Source organism: Dama dama, chromosome 4 (assembly GCF_033118175.1).
Source record: "Dama dama isolate Ldn47 chromosome 4, ASM3311817v1, whole genome shotgun sequence".
NCBI lineage: Eukaryota > Metazoa > Chordata > Mammalia > Artiodactyla > Cervidae > Dama > Dama dama.
Window position 1 is genome coordinate 12,692,325 of NC_083684.1, and position 24,468 is coordinate 12,716,792.

Below are 24,468 nucleotides of genomic sequence, written 5' to 3' on the forward strand. Positions count from 1 at the left end.
CCACGGGCTTCACTGGACCAGCAGAGCGCCAAGCACGTGGGAAGGCCCTGCCTCCTGGGGAAGAAAGTGATGCCTCGGGGCCTCGCGTGCGCATGCATGGTGGATCTCTAGCAGCTGCTGGGAGCTCTCCTTCCGGGCCGCAGGGCAGCCCCAGAAAGCCTGTCCTGTCCCAAACCACTGCTCCTTCCCTGGAAGGGAAAGCTCTGATCCAGATCTCCAAACAACAAAGCACGTGCGCTTTCCTTCTACAACGCAGTGGTGAGGAACTGCTTCGCTTCGGGACTTTAAAAGGAGAAAAAGAGAAGGAGAATAAAAAAGCGGGGGGGTGGGGAGTCTGGGGAAAATGAGTAACGCAATAGTCTTTGAGCATCAGGACAGAACCGCCAGTAGGCACTACCCACTGAAGCGAAGGAACGAGACAGTGCTTCTCAACTGGGGTCCAGAAGATCAAAATCGGTGAAGGGGATTTCTGCTCCCTCCTGGCGACCCTCACCGCTGGGGGGAGAGCAAGGCCAGGCCTGCGTGCCCAGCAGAGTCCCCTGGCCTTCTGAAAAGAAGCGCAGGATTTCCAGCACTGTCAGACGTATCTATGCACCCCAAGATGCTTGGAAAGGACTTTAATGGTTCCATTAGAAAGCGGGCGGGGGCGGGGGTGAAATAAGGAAGAGAAAATGTAAAAGGAAACAGAAAATTCTATTCCCTATTCAAGTCAGCCCAGTAAGAGACCCCGGCTGTCAGCTTCCCCCTGCCATTTCTTGTGCATCAGGAATGAACCTCATTTTAAAATATAAACAAGCCAGAGACACACCATCGGGGGAGGCTCAAGCCCTTTAATTAACCACCATCCGTAAAAAAAGGTCTCCACTTGGATTAAGTTTGGGGTAGGGGTTCAACCCTGGTGTCAGAATTCCTTTAAATAATTGCTAACAGTCTCCCCACCCCCCACCCCAATGACTGAAGACTGCTTGGCTGCTGGCAGGAGCCAGAGAAGAAGAAAAGAAACTTTGTCTGTAGCACCCAATTTAAAGGAGGCAGTGACCTCAGGGTCAATTTCAGATCAATTCGATTCTCACCTCCACTGCCTACCTGCTAGCAAATGAAGTTACTGTGCTTTTCTACAGACTGAAAGGACTAAAAGGAAATCATCACTTGCTGCAAGTGGATGACCCCTTATTAGAGGATGGATGCTTGCTGAAAGGAGCATGGAAAACAACTCCCTTCCTCTTTTTTTGTCACTTTCACCTCACCAGTGATTAAGGTGTAAGATGCACCCCTGGCTTGATAATTAGGTGTTAATATCTTCCAGCAGCTTATACTGGAGGTCAGGGCTGTGTTGTCTCCAGTGACAATAACTGTAGTTCCCACAGCTGGTCTGACTTGCCCACTCAACACCTGATACTCCCTCCCCCTCCCTTCCCCAATATTAATTCCCATCTGAAATGATATAAATGCTAATGGCTTTATTCCCGTAGATGCTGGAAAGAGAGGCAGTCTGAATTCTGCCACTGGCTTACCCTTGTCCCAGCATTTTCCAAATACTGCAAAAAGGAAAAAAAAAAAGGGGGGGGGGGATAAAAAATAAAAGCAAAACCAACCCTTCTGCATAGCTCATTTATTGCTGATAATTTCATTAGGTGCCAGGAAAAGCAAAAAATGCAGACACTAAACAACAACTTTACAGTGATTTTTGGATCGAGGAAACGAAAGACTCAGCAAGCTGGAGGCGAAGAGAGTTTCAACATTGGCATCTGTGAACGGCAGCAATAAATCTGAGATTCTGGCAGGTGACTGAATGTGTGCTTTTAGAAGGAATGCTCTTGACAGAAGCATCATTTTGTTTTAAATAACAAGTGCTATACTCGTGTGCAAAAATCCTTCTCCCCCCACCGCCCCCCCACCCACCTGCCCCCACCAAATGAATGCATAATGTTTCTTTCTTTAAGATAGCCCCTTCAATAGCATCCTAAGGATCACTGAAAATAATGGGACTTCATTAAGCTGGTTGCCCTGTACTTGCTTTGCCGTAATTGATTGATTAAACCTGCTCACTAGTGGGGCCAGTGTCCACGGAAAGGACATTAAGCAGCCTTGTGTGGGAAGGGGGGTGGCTATCTAAACAAACAACAACAACAAACAATTTGATGAGGGAAGCCCCGGTACTAAAACAGTTTAAACAGAATTATTTCCCCTTCCTTTCTCAGTGCCAGCACATACTGTGATGTCATCTGCTTAAGACACACTCCTGGAATCTCTGAGGGGTTGGTCCACTCTCCAAATCTGCATGCCAGGCAGCACCCGACTCTTTGCTGTCCTCCGTGGTGGGGCACTTACTCTGCAAGCTGAGTACTGAGAGGCCCTGAAGGGTCTGCAGTGAAGCCAGGGTCCAGACCAGCCACTGTTCTCACGCGGGCTTTTCAAACACAGGCAATGAGAAGGGAACGCTTGCGTCCTGTGTGTTTCACACGGCCTTTGCCTGAGAACACCTGATTCACCATTTCTGTCAAAATACATTGATGGACTCTGCGAGGGAAATAACGGTAACAGCATCTGTAATTCTATGTCTGAATTAAACAGCTGTGCTCAGGAGCCCACATGGACACTGGACATCAGGCATCCATGCTTGCATTTTATTTCTGGGTGATCACGGGCAGCGGTGTGGGAGGACACGTTATACAAAATAGAAACGAGATTCCGGAGTCCTTTTACTGTGTTTTTGTTTATAACCCAGCTCGTAACAGAGGAAAGCCTCCCTTACGTTGGTTAGAATTCACATTGGCGATGGTACAGTCAGCATAAAACATTTCCAGCTAACTGTGAGATTGGGGAGAGAGAAAACCTGATGGGCACTTAGAACCCGGGGCAGAGCTGTTTATACAGATTCCATCAGGAATCTCCCACGGGCAGCGGGAGAGCCACAAACAGGCCTCTGCCCTGTGTGTGTGTGTGTGTGCGTCCCACCTGCCCTGCCCAGGGCGGCTCTGCTAAGGCTCGGATGCATCCAGGTGGGTCTGAGAGAATGTCAGGAACATCTGTAACGGTAGAGCAGACACATCAGCTGGCTCAGGTCCACCACCTCCCCCTGAAATTAGTGTTTCAGCACACAAGATGAAAGAGCATGTATTAAAGGCCTACCTGCTTTCAATTTTGGTGCAAGCTATGAGTAGCTGTTAATCTCCTTTTGACAATTCACCCTAAGAGACAGCCTCTGAGGTGAATTCCAAAGCCACCCTTGGCCTTAGGGTCACGCAACATTATCACCTGTTTCCATGGCAATGATGCTAATGTGACACCTGACCCAGGGGTGCTACCATGGAAAAACTGACATCAGAGAGCACTGTTGTCTTGGCATGTTAGAAGTCCTTCCTTAGAAGGCACGACCTTGACAAATCACGCACTTGGGCAGACTTGCGTGTATTAAGCTGAAGCATGCACTAGTGGAAAATGTTAAGATCAGGAGATGCTAACAGAAATGGAGCATTTCATCTGTTGGTGACAGTCCTTAGGATCACTATTTTGTAATAATATCAAGAACCATAATATAATCTAGACTATGTTTCTAAGAATAAATAAAAGGTAACTAAATGCCTCCTCAAATGGCTTCTAATCTAATTCTCAGACTCTCATCTAGAAAATGGCCAGAAATAAGCCGTGAAGTTGTACATAACAGAAATCAACAGGAGAGCAGAAAACTACTGGTTGCCCATTTCTGGCTTCCAGGACTGAAATCTCTTAACCAAAGTGACTTTCTGAAAATAAACTAAGTAACTCTCCCAAGAGTATCACATATTAAACTTTTCATATATCCGGTTATAATATCTAATATCACAGAGTAACTTTGAGGAATTGTTCTCCTACCCAACGTCCCCATCTGGCCAAATGCCTCTCTCTTCCCAGTTTTCACCTGTCAATCATGTTCACAGCTGAAATTTGATTTCTCTCCCACCAGTAACCTTATATGGAATATTACCGGGGGGGTCAAGACCCGTGTGAACCCTGCCTTAAAAGTTCATTAACTCTTTGCTCAGAATGGATGGTTTCAGTGTAACAAAACCTGCCCGGTGGGTTAGATCATCCTATTTAATAGATGGCTTTCAAACTGCAATTATAAAGTCAGAGAAGAAAGGGATAAAGTTTAGGTACAGCATGCACACACAAGAACACACAAATTAATCCCAATGGTATACACTGAGTTACAAATCTCCATATGAGAACTATTAAAGAAAATGTTAATTTTGTTTAAGGCTAGGAAAGAAATCATGTTAAACAGTCACAGTCCAGTTACTCAAAGACTTTCCCAATAACAGTATGTAAAAGTAAGTAATCAGATACCATGTTTGAAGAGTGGGGGGAAAATGTGGGTCTGTTTTCTGACATCCTCAATTCACTGTATTCTTAAAGTGTCTCCTTGGCAAAGAGTAGCAATTTGACAGTGTGACTTAAACCAAAAGCTGTATTGCATGCAAATTTCTCAGCAAGCAAATTTCATTTTAAAAAAAATCAAACTTCATTCCATTAGCCAATAAGAGGTAACAGGAATACATAAAACCATAATGCTAAATAATTATTGGTGTAAGAGTGTTGGTATGGTTCTCCAAACGAGGAAGATTCATAATTAAATTCACCCTGGGAATCTTATAATTGAAAACCCATTTAAATAGCTTAATTTTTTTTTTTTTTTTTTGTCAATGAAAATCAGATTTCTGACCCCCATATCCTCCTTCAGCCTAGTGGGGAGTGGCTCCAAACTCACATTTGGATGCAGAGGAGGGACACAATGTGCTTTGAAATTACACTAACTATTCCAAATGTGAGCATGGAGTGAGTTATAGGAGACTGTAAATTTGGAATGGTTATGTGAAGCCGGCCAGCGACCACGGATTCTAATGGTACAGATTCGCCCAGATGGTCTGACATTCAGGCAGAGAGACTGGGCAGCTCTTTGGGAGTCAAGAGACTCCTGCTGGTTCGGACTGAAGGTCTGAGATCCGCTCAGACTGGCCGAGAGCTCTGTACCCCCGCCTCCGTGATGACAACAGGACAGAAAGGCATGCATGCTGGTCTCGCAGTCGCCAGCCTTCTCCCCAGCATCTGGCATCACCACCGATGTACGATGTACGCGTGAAACCCAGACACTATGGCTCCGAGAGCAGGAGGCTTTCACACCTGGAGAGTGATCCGCATTCCTCACTCGCTCGCTCGCTCGCTCCCTCATGGAAAATGCATTAAAACAAGCACATGCAAATCAGAAATCAAGATGTACCTCTTTGACTTCGGGCAACAGGAATTTTCACATCACTGATGTAGAGGATTCCCTTGGGTACCTGATTCAGTAAATATATTAAAATAAACAAAGGGTCATTAATAAACACGAAGAGGGCTTTATAAGGACAGCATGTTCAAGGCCGCCTAACTAGCTACGAGAAGGGCAGAATGAGAGCCAAAGAAGAGGAATTTAGGCCCACTTGCTTTGGCAGCCTGGTCTCAGCCCTGCCAGAGGAAGGGTTCGCATGGAAGAGAACAGCGCGGCGTGCTGCGTCAATCCCCCACCCCCTCACCCTGCCTCTGATCCTGCGAAGGTGGAGACCGTGATGTCCACTGGCCTGGCAGCTGGCATCAGCCCTGAAGCTGCCCTCAGCTCAGAGAATCAAGTGATCCTGGGTTCACAGTGGATGAGGACTGAAAGGTCTCTGATGGGTGTCTCCCAAGTGTTGACAGACTGAGCATCCCTTGGGGAACCAAACTGGTCTACTTCTCCCTGGCTTCGTTACCTAGACCGGATTCTCTTCCATCTTCCCCCCTCCTCTTCCACAGACAGGGTCTACTCTGCTAGTACTGCTGACCTTAATCGTAGATGTTCTCTTAACAAATACAACCATTTAGAGAACACTTTTTTATTTATTAACTTCCACTCTGTTTAAATTAGTAGCAGGGAATGCTTAGAACGGTAATATGAAAATGAGATTGCTTTAGAAAAAAAAAGTCTTTTTTGCTTCACAGTGAATAACAAAGCACAGTAATTCAAAGTAGTTTAGCTTTCTATGGTTCAAAAACCCCTTATTGCTATTAGCTGTACTAATGTTAAGTGGCAAAATAATTATCATTTACTGTACGGAGTCCAATATTTTCCAGACAGCAGTTTAATAACAAAGCAGACCTGTCATTTCTCCATATAGTTAGCCATACTCTACAAGTGCAAACTGTCAAAATATATTTAAAATCTAATTTAAAAAATCAACATGGTTACAACAAATCTGTGTACAATAACTATGATAAACCAGTAAGTCAATCTAATTTTTTTGCCAGTGTGGAGATTCAGTTATTCTTCTTTAATCTGCCTCACTTTTATTTGAATTACTTTACAATTGGTGTGAAAAAATACACATGACACGTACACCTGCTGAAATATCTAGGCTGCTGTAACTGGGATAGAATCTTTTAATTAAGTTTTCATTTAGTGTAACTCTCTAATTTTTCCAATGTCCTTTATCTAAACAGTCTGACTATGCATTAAAACACAGATAAATAAATTTGGACTCATATCTGTCAGAGCTGTCCCAAATACATTATGGGCTTTGATCCACATTTCATGTTAGAAATGATTTTTTAAACGTTATGGCACAAACTGCTCTTTTTCATGTCAGAGTATATACTAATCTTTTGCCAAATATATTATTTCTATGCCAAAAAAAGAAACAAGAAACATACTGAAGTTATAAAACCTGGAAGTGTTATCCATGATATCAATTGTTCTCCATTTCAAGTTCAAATGGCTAATCTCAAAAAACAAACAAAAGACAAAACAAAACTTCCCATATAATGTTACTTTAAAAAAAAACAAAAAACCTTTAGGAACAACAGATTCTGTTTGAAATGCAACTGAATAGAGTATAAAAGCTTCAGAGATTGTGGAGGGAATATTTTTAATTCCTTTGGGGCACTGCAAACATATGTTAAGCTTCTGCAAGGAATATTTTACATGACATCATAGACTTGTGAAGCATTCTTCAATTTTAGAACAATATTACAAAGCAATAATTGAACGGAGACTTTGCAAAAATTCCCCTTTGCCTTCCTGACCAGCTCATTGATAGCCTCTGTTATTTTTGGAGAAAAAGAATCGGGCCTCATTAAATGTGATATTTGGCATCTTGCCTGAAATCTCATAAAGTAGATGTCCTTTTTAGATCATTGGTGTCATTTTCCTCAAGATGACCTCTATTCTCTGGCCACCTGGGGAACCCATCCTGTTATCAAGGTATTTACTTTCCAAAGCAGGGGAGAGAGATTCAGTTCGCACACACGAATAGGGTCCAGAAGCCGTTGCCGGGTTCCGTCCTCATCACCTTCACCCAGCCTAGTCACTAGGGGAGAATGGTGGGGGCAAGGGGACCTCGCCTGGGAGTAGAGAGGAGACTCTCAAGCTGGACTGCACCGGGTGCAGTCCAGGCCGGCCATCTGCTAGCACAGAGCCTCCATGAGCGGGATCTATTTGCCTAACAATTAAATGGTACTTTTTAAATAGCATAGGAATGTGCGGTGATATTCCAAGGAAGATTTGAAAAGGTCTCATTAGTGGTACAGTGCAGGGGGATTTAACATGGACAGGGCGCCCTGAGAACACAGAGACAGTCAGCACGTACCTCCTCGCTGCCCTGAGTCATGCCAAGCCCGGCCAAGGTTTTATGGGAAGACCATCTTTGACTATTCAGGCTCGGTTTGGCTCCCGCCTACCAACACGTGGAGGAGACCGAGGAAGTCTGTCGTGTGCTCATTAGTATGTCCCGATGCGGAAACTGCATATTCATCTTTTAATAGCTCCCCCCTCTACAATGTATTAAAGAGCATCACATGGAGATAAGATAGATAAATGGCAGATGAAAGAATATGTTGGGTTCCCTGCCTGAAAACAGATTCAACCATCATCTTTTAACCGATTTCATCTGAGAATGATTACTGCAGGTCCCCCATCCTGGCAAAAAGGACTTTAGTGGAATCTGACAATGTAAAAGCGGCTCAGATGCTGAGACCCTTGCTTTCCTTTCACCATATTTATCTGCACATTTATGAATCCTTCCCTAAGAGAAGAAGAAGGGGAAAGGGGGAAGTTTATTTAAGAAGGTGCAGAGATGCTTAATTACTTTGCACTCAAGGATCCAAAAAACTGAAGGTCCCTATAGGGGGGAAAAAAAAAATCCCGCATGAAGAGCTCTTTTCTGAAATGAGTGATTTTAAAGTTTGTCCTTTGCAGACAGTTCCTGAGTGTCTGAGATTCGGCAGCCACTGTGTTAAACCCAGGAATCCAAGCGAGCCCCTCTCGCTGAGCTATGGGTGAGATCCTAATGAAGTTTGCTTGAGTGGCTTTCCCCTACAATAAGCATCAAACTGTATCAAGGCAAATCCCAAATATAGTATGGAGATTTCTCGAATGACTTAAAGCAGGTTATCTGGATTTCCTTCCTTTTTTCTTTTGCCTCTTCACCCTGTCTATAACCAGAGAAGGGGAAAAATAAAATAAAATAAAGCTAGATCTGGAAAATGGGCCAGAAAATTAATAGAGTAAAAACCAAATGACCTGGACCTGAAGATCTTACTTCCAGAAGGTTCCTGGGGCGGCTGGAGTGTGGTGTGGGGGTCCCAAGTGGAGGAGGAGCGTTTTAGGACTGAATCTGCTTCCTCCCTCCATGCGCCCACCCCTGTACTCAGCAGAGCAGGTCATTTTCACGTCCCCGAGGCCCCCACTGTGGCTCGGGTGGTCCTCCTGGAACACTTGAACCAAATCCCAATACACGTCCAAGAAGCGGGCTGGGCCCCGGGCGCACTGGGAGTGACGGTCAGTGGTGGTGCCCTGGGTGCAGGTGCGGGCCCGGGCACTTCAGAGGGGAGCCGCTTTGCGGGCAGAGTCCCCAGCCTTCGCTCCCCACCTCGGGGTGTCGCCGGGGCCTGGGGCACGTGGGGGCAGCCGGACCCCACCCCGCGAGCCCTGTCCTTCTGCACCCACCGCGGTGGCCAGGGTATTGGGTGGGTGGAGAGCACAGCTGGGTGGGCAGGGCTGCCCAGGGTGAAGGGGCCCCAGAAGCTGCAGCCGCGCTTAGACACACCACGGCCACCTGCCAGCTCTCCTCCTCATCCCAGCCTCTGTCTGCCCGGGGCCTGGCACAGGAGCGAGCTAACAGGCCCCAAGCCCCAGCTTAGGTGACTGCTTTCTGGTCCAGCGCAGTGACTTCTGAGTCTCTGATGGCCCTGGTGACCAGGCGTGAAATACAGAGAGGACACTGGGATGGGCCAGGGACCAGGTGCTCAGGAGCCGAGGCCCTGGAGCTAAGGACATGGCAGTTGTCTTCAGGGATGCTGGGGACCTCAGGGTCTGCCACCGGCCTGTCAGTCATCCTGCAAATAAATCCGGTCTGGTGGGAAGCAGGGGCCCCAGGAATGACCTAGAGCTGACCCCTGGCGATCAGGGGTCATAAGCCAAGGTTGGTCTCTGTTAGTGACACCACCACCCCCGACCCCAGCCCAGCCCCTGGACACCAGCTAGCTGCCCTCTGCTCCTCTGGTCTGCTTTGCTTCCTGGAAAAATCCCCCAAAGGAGACCAGAAACCCACTTCTCCAGGCCTCCGGAAGTGGACGAAGGCATGGAGAACAAGGAAAAATGTGGGGGGCAAAAGGGAACACGGCTCTGTTGGCCGAGGTTTTCAGCTCAGGGCCCCCTTCACGGCCTGCTTTTCAGCATTCTCCTGGGACAGGGACGGAGTGGGTGGTACGCCTCCTCTCCCACTTCTACAAAGGTTTTGTGGCCTCGCCTATTTCCTACCCGAAAGAACCAACCGCAAGGAAAAACCATTCTTTGGAATCTCAGCTTGGAAACACTCAAGGCTGGTGATCAGAATATTTAGAATAGATTCAGAATCCAAATCCCCCGTGTGTAACTCACACCCAGGCAGGCCTGGGCTGGGTGGGGGCCAAGGGGGTGTGGGGGTGAGCACAGAACTATTTCCCCTCCTCTCCCCCCTCTCCCAAAGCTCCACAGACCACCCCTCCCTCATCCTCCCTTCTTGAATTAATGCCCCTTTCTAATCATAACTAAAGGTCCAAGAATCTGTGGAGAAGGGAGGAATGTGATTTTGCAATCCGAAGTCCTAATTATGGGGGGGGGGTGGTGGTGGTGGAATAGTTATTTGACAAAAAGAAAGGGAAGGAAAAGGAACTGTGTGTTGAACGGGGAAGAGGTGCCTGGTAGATGGTTATGATTTGGGTCGAGAACTGTGCATTCCAATCAGAGCCTCTCTGTGGAAAATGCATTTTGTGAATTTCTTAAAACTGTCCAACTCTGATGCACTTACATACAAAGATCCAATTTCTGTGTGCCGCTGATGTGTTCTTCCTATCTTAGCCTTGTTGTGTTGGGCAAAGTTAGAGAAAACACACAAAGGGCTTTCAAAATTAAACAATGAAACTGTCACGATGCCATCAGACCTACTGCGGTGACCGTAGAAATATGGGCACAACACATCCGACTGGTCCCAAACGCCCCCATGGCAAAGTCACAGGCTGATATGTTCCATAAATGCCCCACACTTAAGACATTCACAATTTCCTCTGAGCTCTTAATTGGGGTTCGAGCTCTAAAATTGTTTTCAAAACAGAAACACATGTGAACATACAGGGAGGAAATGGACAGCTGAACCTGGCTTGCACCTGCGTGCAAATGTGTACACTGGGTGACATGCCTTCGAAGTCGGCGTCAGAGTTCTCTCTGGCGTCCCTCATTTCTCACCTCCCACAGATGCTACAGGGACGGGCGGGGAGCTGCGGGTTTTGCTACGCCTTCGTGCTGAGCAATTTGATTTGCTTTGTTTTTTGTTGTGTCCCTCTCGAAAGGGTAAAGATGCTCCCACATTGTGGCCGGACTGTACTCCTTTATGCCCTGACAGTCATGAGACAGCCTGGGAGACTGAAATGCTCTCACTTCTGTCCCCTACCCCCGCTGGAGGAAAAAAAAAAAAAAAAAAAAATGCCCAGACAGAGCTGGGTTTGTTCACGGGCCCCGGGTGGAGCCAGGCTTGGAGAGGATTCCCCTTTTCTGGGGCTGTGTGATGTCTAGATTTTGAAGATTTATATCAAAAGTGAGAAGAGCAGTGTTATCGAAAGGTGGGTGAAGGCTCCAGCTCTGCTTTTAAACACACGCAAAAACAGACAAACACGCACATCGGCGTGCGGTGGTCTGAAGGGCTGGATCACCTCCCTGGGCTCCTGTCTGCCTAGTGTTGGACTCGGGACATCTTTTAAATTTGGGATGGGCCCGCGATGAGAAAACAAACTTTAAGTGTCTCTCATTTTCCTATTGACAACAAGGAAGGCACCAACTCCAAATTATTCATTCAGCCTCCTGAGGAATCATCAGAAGTGGTGAAAAGTATAGCCTCTCATGGTAGATGTCTCTGCTCTAAAAACAAAGGCATTTATTTCTTCAAAGAAAAGGGACAAAATTTAAGAGTAAATCAAATGAAAGTAAATCGCAGTGGGGAGCCTGGCAGATGAGCAGTCTAAAGCGGGTGAATCAGATTTCCTAGCCTCTCTGATCTCACGTTTATATAAGAAGTAAGGTCTCCGAGCCTGGCTGTGTGTTTTACTGGCATGGAAATTAGCCGGCTAAAGTTTGTCACTCATGGACCTTCCAACCTATCGTGGTTAGTCTTTAACTACCAACAGGCAAAAATGTGGCAAGCAAACTTTTAAATATATTGATCGGCCTAGAATGGTGGGTGGAGAGCGTTTCATCAAGTCAAGGGTGAATACGGAAGTAAGCTGGCCTAAACCAAAAAATAAAGACAACAGCTAAAACCTTCCAACTTCGGAACTCGCGAACCTTTGAATGTGTCAGAAGCCACTTGGGTCATCTCAGACAAGGACATGTGGGGAATTCGGCTCCCGGGACAGCTGCACCCCGTATTTGCAAGGCTGCTCACCATTTGCCCCTGCTCACTGCGTTTAGCCTGAAAGCCGGTGGTTTGGCAAGGGGAGGTCCTATTTAAGAGCAGAAATATCTCGACTTGAAGGGTGTAAATAAAAACTACTGGGGTGAAGGTATAAGGGAGAAAAAGATCAGAACCTTAGAATTGCACATTCGGTAATAAATAAGGCATTTCCCATTGGAATGGCCTCTGTTGAAAGCCCAGGTGGTTATGGCATGAAGGCAAATAAATATGATCATCTAGACATCATTTCCTCACTGAGAACAGGAAGTAGAACCTCTGCCTATTTGATGTCAGTCTATTAATGTGTCAGATACATTGTAAAAAATTATTACATGGTTCTGGGGAAAAAAAAAGGAAACATGGGAAGTGATTTTGTGGCTGTCTGACAGCAGAGAAGGGGGAGGGAAGAAAAGACCACGGAACGGGTGTACTTAACTAACTAGTTTCACTTACGGCTCTGCCTGATGAATGACCACGTTTGACATCACTGATAATTACAATACTATCCAGGGCCCGAGAGGAAACCAGGGTGCTCGGCTCTGCTAAAGCTTCTGCCCGTGGCATCTGCTTGGGGAGGGGAATCAAATTTTTTTTTTTTTTCTTCTTAGTAAAATTATCTGCCAGAGAAACAATGAAGCGTGAAAAAGTACTGTTTAGCGTGTGCATGTCTACCCTAGGCTTTTAAAATGTTGGCTGTTACCTTCTGGGACACTTCCCTTTATACCATTGTATATATCTTGTAAATTTCAGTGGATTTTTTTTTTTTTTTAAGCGATATTACAGGTTGAAAATAAGCGAGTCTATTTGGGTTGGCGCGTGGTAAAGTCAGAAGCACCAGCATGTTTCCTGTGGGTCTGTACCTAAGACCCTCAGACAGAAGGCACAGTTAGCGTGGAGGTTATACATGTAATACCTTTCGTCCCTAACACAATCATTTATTCTCTTTTTAAAAAAGGAAATTAAACAGAAGTCAAGAGTTGGCTGTTTTTCATGACTGCAGACAGTAATAATAATAATAATAATAAATAGAATTCTCATGTAAATTTCATTTTGTGAATACACGGGTAAAGCACATGATCTTGGGGCTTCCAAAATGTGGTACGTCCCACAGATGGCTCCGACTTGTGAGTGGGCTCAGTTCTGCATTTGGAATGAAAGGAATTTTAACACTATTTAGACAAAGCCTCAAATGCAGTGTGAAGGGAAAGCTAGATTTCCTCACATGATTTAAACAACAACAACAAAAATTAGAGACCTATTTGTAATAAGGGCGCTCCGGCAGGATTTAGGATTTTTTGGTTAAAAAAAAAAAAAGCATGTATTTGTGTTCACCACACATTACATTTCAAATCTTTTTAGGAATTTTTTCCCCCAAATATGGTTACTTCTTCTAATGCCTTTTATTAGGAGTTAAACTTCTCTTAAAGGCAGCCACCAAAATCACCTTTTTTTTTTTTCCAACGCCACTTTGTGTTTTTCATATTTGAGTCCAAAACCTGCTTATTATATTGAACTGCCTTGTAGGGTCCTATCAAAACACTTAATTGTTGGACCACTGTATTTTTCTCTGAAGTGGCATTTCCCATGAGATAATTATAATAACTCCATCCTGGTCACTCTTATCTGGAAAATGTGTTTGCCTGAAATCTTGCATCAGATGCTGGGCTCTCTTAAGTGATACATCCATTTCTGCTTCTACAGTGGGAGACTGCAAATCTCGTTGGGATCAGACCAAAAAAAAAAAAATCTCTGAAGCAGAGAAGAACAGCTAAGTTCAAGCACATGGAAGAAGGTTTACTAAGACATCTGTTAAAGCAAAATGAAGTGTGGATTCAGGGTCCCTATCCAAGCTAACAGTGAGAGAAAGGTCAAAATGCCCTGTTAGCCTCTTTCTTCGTGTTCTGTGAAAGAGGGGAGGGAGGCGGATACACCGGCCAGAACTCATCAGCGCCAAGCACAACCTGCTTTCCTCAAAATCAGGCCTTCGTTCAGAGTTGCAATATTATCTTTGTTTCCTTTTTTTAAAAGGACAGAAAAGAAAATAAAACAGAAGTCACTGTGTTGGCCTCTATCTTCAAAACAGTGTCGGCTTTGTCTAACAGCCTATTAGCGATCTAGGGGAAGTTGATGAAGAATGCAAACTGCACTAATTTGTAACATTAGTTGCATGAATTTGTGTCATTTTTAAAATAGGTCAGTGCTGTTAGTGAAGGTGGCTCCAGACTCTCCAAGCGATCTTTTCAGGGAGCCCCCACTCACAACCTGTGTTGGGATAAAACACCAATAAATCAAAACACAGCTTTTATTTCAATCAGGCATTATTTTTTCGCTCCTATTCCAGGAGCTAAGGTGCTTTGCAATCATTACCAGCTCAGCTACATGGAGATGCACTCAGCTAAATTTGCACAGGGAAATATGATTTAATAACACAGTTTAAACCCAGATATATACTTGGACTTCTGTAAGTGAGAGGAGGATTTTTCTTTTTCCTATTTAAGACAAATGACCTTCAAAGTTAAAAACACAAACCAACAACTTTGATGTGTTCAAAGTGTTGATGTGAAATCGTGTCAGGCCTTGCTAACAAGAAAATCATGGCGTGTGAGGGAAGAAGAAAAATAATCAGTTTCAGCCAAAAGGCAAGAACTGTTTGTCTTGACCACTGAATGCATATGTGCCCAAGCCACCTCTGCCAATGCCCTCTTTCTGGGCTCATTTCTCTCCAGATGGGCACGCTACTGGGGGATCAGTCGCTCGGACGAGGCCGAGAAGGCCCTGCTCACAGGCTGGCATGTTTGTTTGTTTCCAGCAGGGCAATGGTGTCTCAACTTATTTAAAAACTGAAAACTTTGAGGGGGAGGGGGATTTTCAGAGATCGCAATTTACATTTACATTACATGTTACTAATTATTAGAAGGACTGCACTAACCAAACAGCCTGTGTTTCACCCTGAATTATTGCCTCCCTACTTCTTCATTACTCCTACCTCTAGAGAAAAGGATGCCTTTCAAACTTCTAATGCAGAATTGGGCCCAGTTAAACTGCACACTAAGAAACTGAGTACAGAATCAAAAAAAAAAAAAAATGCAGTTTATTATTGTAATTATTCTTTCTCTTGATATAACCAGAATTGAAAATGAAAGAAAAGCACATAGGAACATCACGCGTGGTTAGTTAGTAACTCAAGATATAAAACAATTTTGCACAGCAAAATATGTAAAAGAAAAGTAACTGACAAGATTTTTTTATATTTATTGTGGTAAGATTTACTTTTCATTTGTTTTTAAAGACAGGATGTCAGTCCCTGAAAATAACATTTACTGATTATTGCCTTTAAAACTGTGGATTTTTTTTAAGTTACAGAAAATCCAGTTCTGCACCACAATACAACTGTAAAAAAATCTGCATCATCTTAAAACTGTGCAGTAATGCCATTTTTATAACTGCATAAATTTTATTAGCGTTCTAAACAGTTTTGCAAATTTTTTTTGTATTATATGCTTGCAGGTTATATCTTAGTGCAATTCAGTCCCAAATACTTTAATTTGAAAAAAAAAAAAAAAAACATACATTTTGAATGTAAAATACCCCTACAGATATAAACAGGGGTGCTTCCCCTTTTAATACTTTGGTTTTCAATACAGTCAGTGGTATAGCAAAGACTACACATACCCAACTTATATTTAAGTTGCAAGCACATGCTGTATAAGCTACTTTTTTTTTAAACAGTCCCCTTGCAAACTCTACCCCCCTTAACATCACAACAGTAAACAATTTAGTGCATCAATCTTTTAAAAAATCTACAGCTAAACAGACCTAACTCTTTCAAATTTATCTATAACATTCCTTTATCTGTAGCATACATTTTAACTGGGCTAACAGATTATAAAAACTAGAATTAAATTATATACTAGAAACCCATAGCATTCCACATTTGACAATGACCAAAAGCCAAAAAAAAAATAAAAACAAAACAAACCAAAAATAATGGGGCAGATTTCTTTCTCTTAAAAATAAATTTTAGACTGCTTTCGGCAACAGCACAATTTTAGTCCACCCAATGGGGTGGTCATTCTCATTTAAAAAGAATACATTAAGAGTTCTTTACTGTTGGCCTTGTTAAAATTTTTAACCCATTCTGGCATCTTTGACAAGGAACCCCTTCAGTGCATTTACAATGGGAGGCTGAAGTTCTGAGTAACTCAAAGCAGTTTTGGAGCAGATGCAAACTTTCATGGGAAGAAGGCTCTAGGGTTGCACTTTTTTTTTTTTTGTTCTGAACTGAAAAAGTCATGAGGCAATAAAACAAAAGTATGAATGCCAATGCCATAAGTCTTCGAACGTCCATATCCAAGCCAAAAGGAAAAAAAAAAAGAAAAAATAATTATACCATACATGTCCAGCATGCAGGCTTTTTTTTTTATTAATATAATGTCTCTTTTCCATAAAGTCTTTGAAACAGTTATAGTTCATTGTTGCTAAGACAAAGTAGCAAGCATAATAATGCATGAGATGAGAATGAGTTGTTTTTTTTTTTTTTTTAATGGCAGACTAAACTCTCAGATTTGGCATCATAAGGACCAAAACTCACGAGTCACACCCAGAAGGTTGATGCAGGCTTGATTGTGGCAGGTTCATGAGGATTTTTTTCCCTCTATTTAAGCATAACAATGCTCAAAAAACCCCGATGGAACTCAGCACGCTGCAAGTCTATAACATTTCACATTTTTTTTTCCTTTGCAAGCTCAATCTCATATGAAGAACTCAGGAGGAGAAAAAAAACTTAGCCTTTTTTTTTTCTTTAAATCTCAAAGGAGATGGGTGGCAAGGGAGTGAGGGTGGAGGATGGGGGCGGGGGTCGAGATAGGGGCAACACAGCAAGCTCCAAAAACTCAAAGTTCTTAAAAAAAAAAAAAATCCAAACAAAATAAAACACACACACAGAAAATGAACACCAGCTCATGAACTGAAGAAGAAAAAAAAAATATGTGAATGATGCAGGCTTCAAAGGTGAGCATGAGGAACTCTTGTTGAGATCTTTGAACATTGAGCAAGTGAAAGGTGGGGGGGGGGGGATGTTAAAAAAAAATACAAACAACAAAAAAAAAAACAAGCCAGCAAGTTATGGAGAATTTCAGATTGGCAATCCATGAGCCAGACCACCAGCCCCTCCCCGACTCAAAAATAGCCGCCACCACCACCATCATCTGGAGCTGTGTGTGTGTGTGTGTGTGTGTGTGTGTGTGTGTGTGCAGGGGGCAACGGGGGGGCGGGCAGGGGGCAAGCTCGGGAGGGGAGGGGGCGAGGTGGTGGCGAGCAAGGCTCTTGGAACTGCAAGCCCACACCCGAGCCGGACCCCCACGGAGCGCTTATCAAGGTGGCGAGCTGGGGTCGCGTGTCAGACTCACATGAAAAACTCGGGAGAGGACGGGTTGTCGCTGCTCGAACCGTTTTCTCGGAAGCCGCTGCTCACCAGCTTCTCGTACTTCTCCTTGTACGCGTCCCTCTCGCGCACCAGCCTGGAGATCTCCTGCTTGAGGTGGTCGACCTGCTGCAGCAGCTGGTTCTTCTCGGACTCCAGGACGTGCCTCTGCTGCACCCTCTTGAAGCGGCAGGACTGGGCATAGCCGCGGTTTTTCAGGGTCCGCCTTTTCTGCTTCAGCCGGATCACCTCCTCCTTGCTGACCCCGCGCAGCTGCCGGTTCAGCTCGCGCACCGACATGGTCACCAGCTGCTCGTCGGAGAAGCGGTCGTCGAAGTGCAGGCCGCCGGCCGCGGCGTGATGCGGGTGCAGGGCGCCCCCCGCCCCCGCCGCGCCCCCGCCGCCGCCGCCGCCGCCGCCGCCGCCGCCGCCGCCGCCCCCGGCGCTGGCCGGGCCGCCCGCGCCGCCGCCCGAGCCGCCGCCGCCGCCGCCGCCGGCCGAGGCGGACGCGCTGCCCGCGGCGCCTGGCGCGCCGGCCGTCGGGTGGTGGTGGTGGCCGGCGGCGTGGTGGTGGTGGTGGTGGTGGTGGTAATGCGGAGCCGCGCCGCTCTGCGCGGCGGCCGCGGCGATCACGGCGGACACCACGGCGGCGGCGGGGCCCATCTCCTCGCCGCTGCCGCCCAGGGAGGCGCCGGCGCCGGCCCCGGCCGCCGAGGCCAGCTGCTGCGCGCCGCGCGCGTAGCCATCGAAGCCGCCCTGGAGCTGGTGGCTGTTGCTGATGAGCGCCTCGACCGCGTCCTCGGGGCTGAAGCCCAGCGCCTCGGGGTTCAGCTGCTGCGGGTAGCCGGTCATCCAGTAGTAGTCTTCCAGGTGCGCCTTCTGCTCGCTGCCCGAGCCCGGGCTGGGCGCCGAGAAGCTGGGCGAAGGGGGCACCGAGCTGCACGGCGTGCTCATGGGGGTGGAGGACAGCGAGCCCCCGGCGATGAGACGGCCGCACTGGCTGATGATGCGGTCGGTCTCCACCGGCTCCTTTTTCACTTCAAACTTCATCAGATCGAAGTCATTAACATATTCCATGGCCAGGGGACTGGTGGGCAGGTCGGAGTTGCTCATTGCCAGTTCCGATGCCATTCTCCTGCCGCCGCCGCCGCCGCCGCCGCCGCTCCGCCAGATGGGCTGCAGGAGAGGGGCCAGCGGGCTGTGCTGGGTGGCCAGCGGGTGAGCCAGCTTGCCGGGCTGGGGCGCTTCTAGCTCGCGCGGCGGTGGCTGGCCCGAAACCTCCGAGCGCGCACACACACACACACACACCCCCGCCGCCCTGCCCGCGCCCCCCGCGCCCGCCCTCCCTCCCCCCCCGGCTCACGCCAATGTGCTCGCTCGCTCGCCCCGGCCCCTCCTCGCCTGCTCGCCTCCTAGCGCGCGGAGCCGGCGGCTTCAGGCTCGGGAAGGTCCTCCGCGGGCTGCGGTGGCGGTGGCGGCGGCGGCTGCGGCGGCGAAGCCAGAGGAGCCTGGCTGGGTGCGCGGCGTCCCCCGCTCGCCGCTCCGCTGCGCGCTTTGCATAAGGAGGGCTCGGCCCGGCTTGCCGGCCCCGGCTGCAGGCGGGGCGCGCGCGGCGGCCGTTCGGGGCTGCAGGCGCGGCGGGCGGCTGTCCGGGCGGCGCAGGCCTTGGCACGGGGGAGTTAACACTTCATGCTTCTCGCCTCCTCTTCTGCCTGGCTCTTTTTTATTTAAAAAAAATTTTTTTTTCTCTCCCCTCGCTCAACCTCGCGCTCTTCCTCCCTCCGTGCAAAGTGCAAGACAGAGGTGCAGCCGCGCTGGAGGAAAGGGAGGGGTGCGGGGAGTTGAGTTCGTTCTTGCTTTTTTTTTTTTTTTTTTCTTTTAAAGCGAAATAGCGAAGTCCTGGGGAAAAGGCGAGGCGCGGAGCAAAAGGAGGGAGACCGAGCCGACGAGCAGCCGGAGCTATACAGCTCGAAGATGAAAAAAAAAGATTTTAAAGCCTCTGATCCAGCAAGAAGAGTTTAAAGCTATTGCTGAGTTTTATAGCACTCGTGACGTCAGGCCCAAATGGGAAATTGACTGGTACTCCGGACCAATGGGAGGCGGCGGGAGCGCCCGCGATTAGCATAGGAGTCGAGAAACAAGGAAACTTTTCCGAGCTGTCAATCAGGGCCCAATCAGCTGACTGTCAGCTGGGACGGGCAGTCTTAACCCTTCCCGCGCCGCAGCCTCCGCGCGAGGTTGCAAAGCCCGGAGCAAAGTTTGGTGCAAGAGGGGACGAAGTTTTCCGGAGGGGCTGCGGGAACCCCGGTGGACAGCGAGGGCGGTTTGCTTTACTTCGGAGCTAGAGAGGCCTGCCTTCCGGAGCCCCAGCTCGCCTGCCATTCGCTCGGCCACGGTTGGCCTGCTCCCCACCCCCTCACCCCAACCCCTTCCTGACCGCCCCCCCCCCCCCCCCACCAGGGATCATGAATTCGCCGGGTAGATTTTTCTCCTTGCGCCACCTTAGGGCACCCAGGTTTCCGCCCGGGGGGAACCTTCCTTTCCCCGAGCCTGGCAGTGCGCGGAGGGCAAACTTGGACCCAACTCTTTGTCCCTCTCCCCGGTGCCCGCGCGCGCGTAGGAGCGCAGGGGTCCCCACTGCGCGCTCAACCTCGCCCAGCCGCGCGCCTGCCAGGGCGGCTCCAAGTCCGCGGAGAGAGAGAGCCCGTTTTATCAGCCTCTTTTAAAGGACTCGAAATAAGTTGTTCAGGGGTCATTCCGCGCGGGGGCTGGCTGCCTGCTGACGTCTCCAGTCCTTGGCTGGTGGGGTGCGAACGCCTACGCGCATTAACTCCGGGAAAGCTCGGAGTCAGGTCAGCCCGGCTCCTCACCCTCGGGCTTCTGACTCTGGCCCGAGTCTGGCCTTTGGGATTCATTTCTCTCTCTCATACACACACACACACATACTCATCCACCCCCTTATGAAATCTGACTCCTGTTTATCAGGGTCCTGCGCGCCCTTTGCACTTTTACATTTCACTTAATTATTTCAGACTTGATCGTGGGGAGGAACGGGGGCGAAAAAAGAACCAACACCCCAGCCTTCACCAGCTCCCCTCGAAGGGTTAAGTTTTAAACCGCGGTTTCTCGGACGGGTCCGGAAACCCAGAGTGGGGGCTGGGGAGGACGGGAGTCGGGGCTGCTTCTCCCCTCGGGGGTGTTGCAGATGCTAATAACTGTTCAGTTTTCTCCATCGATTCTTCTAAAGCTTTGCAAAAAAAAGAAAAAAAAAAAAAAAAAAAGAAAGAAAGAAAGAAAGAAAAGAAAAAGGAAGGAAAAAAAAGAAAGAAAAAACCCAGCAACTCTGTTTCTAAGATTTTAAAGCGATAGGCCAGATGGAGAAGCCGAGATTTATTTGAGGGAAAGCGAGAGGGCGCGGAGCCGACCCAGCGTTTGGAAGACCAGCCTGCCTGCCTGGATGTTGGACTGTTGATTCCTCCAATTAATGAAATGCACTTGGTGTTAATCATATTTATCTTATTTTATGGGAGGGGGAGACGCTAGGAGGGTGCATTAAAAAAAAAAAATCTGAAAAGCCTGCAAAACGGTCGAAGAGTGAAAACTATTGTTGGACCGAGTTGGTTCTTACCTCAACAGCGCCACCTTTCGGCAAAGGTCAGTTGAAATTGATCCGTGTCCAGTTGTGTTGATGAAAGGAAAAGAAGCTGGTTTCCCTAGGTGGGAGGAGGAAAGAGGGGCGGAAAGTTAGTTTGGCTGCAAGTGGGAGAACCAGACTTTGTCAGGAAAAGGGCTGAAGGCAGTGATGGCAGGTGCGGGGGAACATTTCTTTTCCCCCACCGTCCCCTTTGACTGTGGAGAAAGAGCCCAGGGGACCCGGGAGACTTATGCAAGAGGATCCCGTGTAACAAACTGGGCCCCAAACCCTTTTTTTAAAAAGTGCCAGGATGCATTTTCAACGGGCTTTATGGCAATATCAATAGAATTAAAGTTACTTGTAATTCAGTGATAAATGAGATGTCTCTAGTAAGTAAGATTAAGTGCAGTGCTATAAAGTTGTTTATCTGAAAAGTAATTCTCAGAAAACCTGACTTCTGACACTTAGTCATATATTAAGCCAGTTTCTTGAACATTGCACTTCAGAATGCTCTCACCCACCCGACTGCATACTTTACTATTTATAATGAGACCTGAGGTGTCACTCACTGGCTTCATACACCAGATTAGACTTGTGTTCATTTCTCTCATGCTGGCAGCCTTGGCTTTCAGCAAACCCGGGAATCCCTAAGGAGTGACTCCCCAAAAGGCTTGTAGGCAAGTCCTTACCCTAAAAGGCCAGCACTGTTGGTATTTTCCAGAAAAGCACTTTTTCTTTTCATCATTACTGCAGAGACGATGTTTATAAGAGTAGCTTGGGTTTTATGGGAGTACTTTGTTAGGATGGAATGAGATATGTCCATAACCAGTTTGGGGAAGAAAGAGTGAAGATTATGTCAATATTTATGCAGCCTCACAGAATCTCTTTGCTTTCCTCTGTCAAGCAGTATTTCACCTAGTAATGAAGTTAAGGGATTACAGCTTATGTATTCAGAGGAAAAATTTACTGCTTAAATTACATAAACATATTATGTCATTAGCATTGTCTATAGCAATACTTTTCTAAGTCTTTTTAAAGTTATTAGCCACAAATGCTTGAAGTTTATATTTTAATGTAAAATATGAATTTCAGTATACTTAGGAAGAATTAATTCATTTTTATTACAATTTTTGCTTTAATTCTTTTGCATCTGATTTTTGATAAAAGCTGTGAGATAGATCCCTGCCGCCCATCAAAGTATTTTTGGTTAGGAACACTGAAACTGCTACATTTATAAATAAACAACATTTATAAACAAAGTTCACTAATGAGGAAGATCTTGAGATACAGATTCATGGCCATGCACCTAATTGTTGCAATTATGTATCATTTCTAGAAATTAAATGCCCATGTTTGGGCAGCTAAATGTATTATTATCTGCACATTTTATTTTTGTACACTGCTGTCAAGCCAGGGTATTTTTCTTTCTCTCACTGCAGAGTCTTTTATAGTCTCCCATTTTCTCTTGGAAAAAAAAAAAGATACAAATTATTTTTTCGACATGGAGCAGTGGTGCTCCCAGGCTTATAACTTAATTCTCATTTTTGTCCTTTTTCCTTTATTATTTGGTGACTCACAGGGGTGTCTAAACATTTACAGTCCTCTGTTAGCAGCGTTTCTCTTGTAACAATTGAGCTCTCTCATTTTAATTAGTACTATTCAGGTTTTTGAATCTCTACAATTACAGCAGGCCGCATTTCTTTAGATTTCTTTGCTAACACTGTTTGTTTCACTTCTCTCCTAGCCAATATAATCCAAATACAATATGAACTGTGTTTTCTTACTGCTTAATACCCCCGTGCTATATATACTCTGGTAATCTCTGTAGAACAATATAGAGTAATTTAGAAACCACGCGTTTGTCATTATTGACCAATTCAAACCAGTAGCATTCAACTTTCTGAAAGCAGTGAATCTTTATAGAGGAATTTGGTGGGAGGGAGGAGGGCATGGGTCGAATCACGTAGGAGATTGTGAAACCCTCACATCAAAAACAGTGTTGGTTTCATGTCAGTACGTACATAACAACTTCATGCAAAAAAAAAAAAAAAAAAAATTCAAACCCTGTTTACATCCAAATTATAATGATTCAAAGTGAAAAATAATATGGTCTTCCTGATTGTGAGTTACCACTGTTCAGGTGTATCATGTTGGAATGAGACATATATAACCTAAAAAGAACAAAATGCATCAAGGGTAGCGTCTGAACTCTCTGTTTATCCAGGAGCTGATTTTACGGTACAGAACTAACCAGTGTCCACTGAATTTCACTCTGAAACCAACTGAATCGATTTGAGGAAAGAGTTGTTCAGAGGAACTGAATGATGAGGCATGGCGTGTTCTTAGCTGGAGTGTTAGAGAAATCCTTTTAACAGTCTTTAGTGAGCAGGGCAAGTAAATCACAAATCACTGTTAGCAGATTCATGGAAGAAAATTAATCGAATCAGACGAGATAATCTGATAAGGGTAAAATTGCTGAGGAAACAATCTTGCCTCATATTGGAGAATGTAAGACAACAGTCTGATTACTAGGAGTCGTTATGAATAGGTGAATTATGTGCTAAATAATCATCAGAGTAAATCAGCATTTATTAATTCTTTTCTCTTTAAGCAATTCACAGTTGTAAGTTAAAGCCGCTCTCTCTTTGAAGACACATCTTTTATAATTTTTATTAGAGGTAATTTATTATTTGCATTACCTGTATTTACTTCATAATTGAACATTTTGCATTCAAATTTATGTAATGCATTATGCTTGAGAATATATTTCTGCCTGATTAGCATAAATAGTCACTTACCTCATGAATTACTAACAAAGTTTATCTTAAAATATAGGTTTTTTTATTAAGTGGAACACAAACATATGTACAATAAATTCTGATTTTCCGGTGCAGTTAGAGAATGGCTCACATTTGGTTTCAGGGAAGCCAGGCTTTAAGGGGAGGGGAGTAATCATGAGGAGAGAGCAGAAAATAGATAAATCAGATTTGGAGGTTTCTCTGGGGGCGGGTATACCATTTTGATGGGGGGTTGTGCCTGGTGGGGGGCAGGGGGAAAGGGCAGAAGAAGGGTCTGGGGTCTTCATACACTGTTTAGATTGTTTACTGGAAAGTGGATTCTGAAAAAAACAAAAAAACCCTGCCACTCGTCATCTGTGCCTTTGTGAAAGACCATGGTTGCAAGTATACCTCATTGCCAGAGTTTGGGGCCTTGTTTATGTTGCTGGTTTTGTTTCTTTGTGTCAGGCTCCCAAAGGACTCTACCTTAGAACACAGTGCACATCATTTAGTCAGGTTCTTGTTTGTTTTGCACCAGAGATGTGGGAAAGCCAGATTTTTCTCGAGTGAGAATTCCTAGGACCGCCTCCCAGTCTTACTCCAGCTCCCATCCTTTCCTCATCCAACCAAGACACCCAGTGAGGCCCGGCGGACGGGAGG

At 46.0% G+C, this 24,468-nt stretch overlaps 1 protein-coding gene and 1 long non-coding RNA gene across 3 annotated transcripts; both read right to left on the reverse strand.

Annotated features, from left to right (window-relative positions):
• Positions 1-1,597: 1,597 nt before the first annotated feature.
• Positions 1,598-23,682, reverse strand: LOC133053426 (uncharacterized). Its single transcript, XR_009692282.1, has 3 exons — positions 21,026-23,682; positions 5,261-5,321; positions 1,598-3,029 (listed from the first exon to the last, which is right to left on the reverse strand). It is a non-coding gene; the product is annotated as an uncharacterized LOC133053426 (long non-coding RNA).
• Positions 12,939-18,936, reverse strand: MAF (MAF bZIP transcription factor). 2 transcript variants are annotated; one of them, XM_061138083.1, is made up of 2 exons: positions 17,384-18,936; positions 12,939-13,115 (listed from the first exon to the last, which is right to left on the reverse strand). In XM_061138083.1, the coding sequence occupies exons 1-2, from the start codon at positions 18,526-18,528 to the stop codon at positions 13,010-13,012; spliced, it is 1,251 nt and encodes a 416-aa protein (XP_060994066.1). In that variant the 5' UTR covers positions 18,529-18,936; the 3' UTR covers positions 12,939-13,009. The 2 variants fall into 2 exon arrangements, with proteins under 2 accessions (XP_060994066.1, XP_060994065.1); XM_061138082.1 differs by lacking the exon at positions 12,939-13,115 and having other exon boundaries at positions 15,047-18,927.
• Positions 23,683-24,468: the final 786 nt, after the last annotated feature.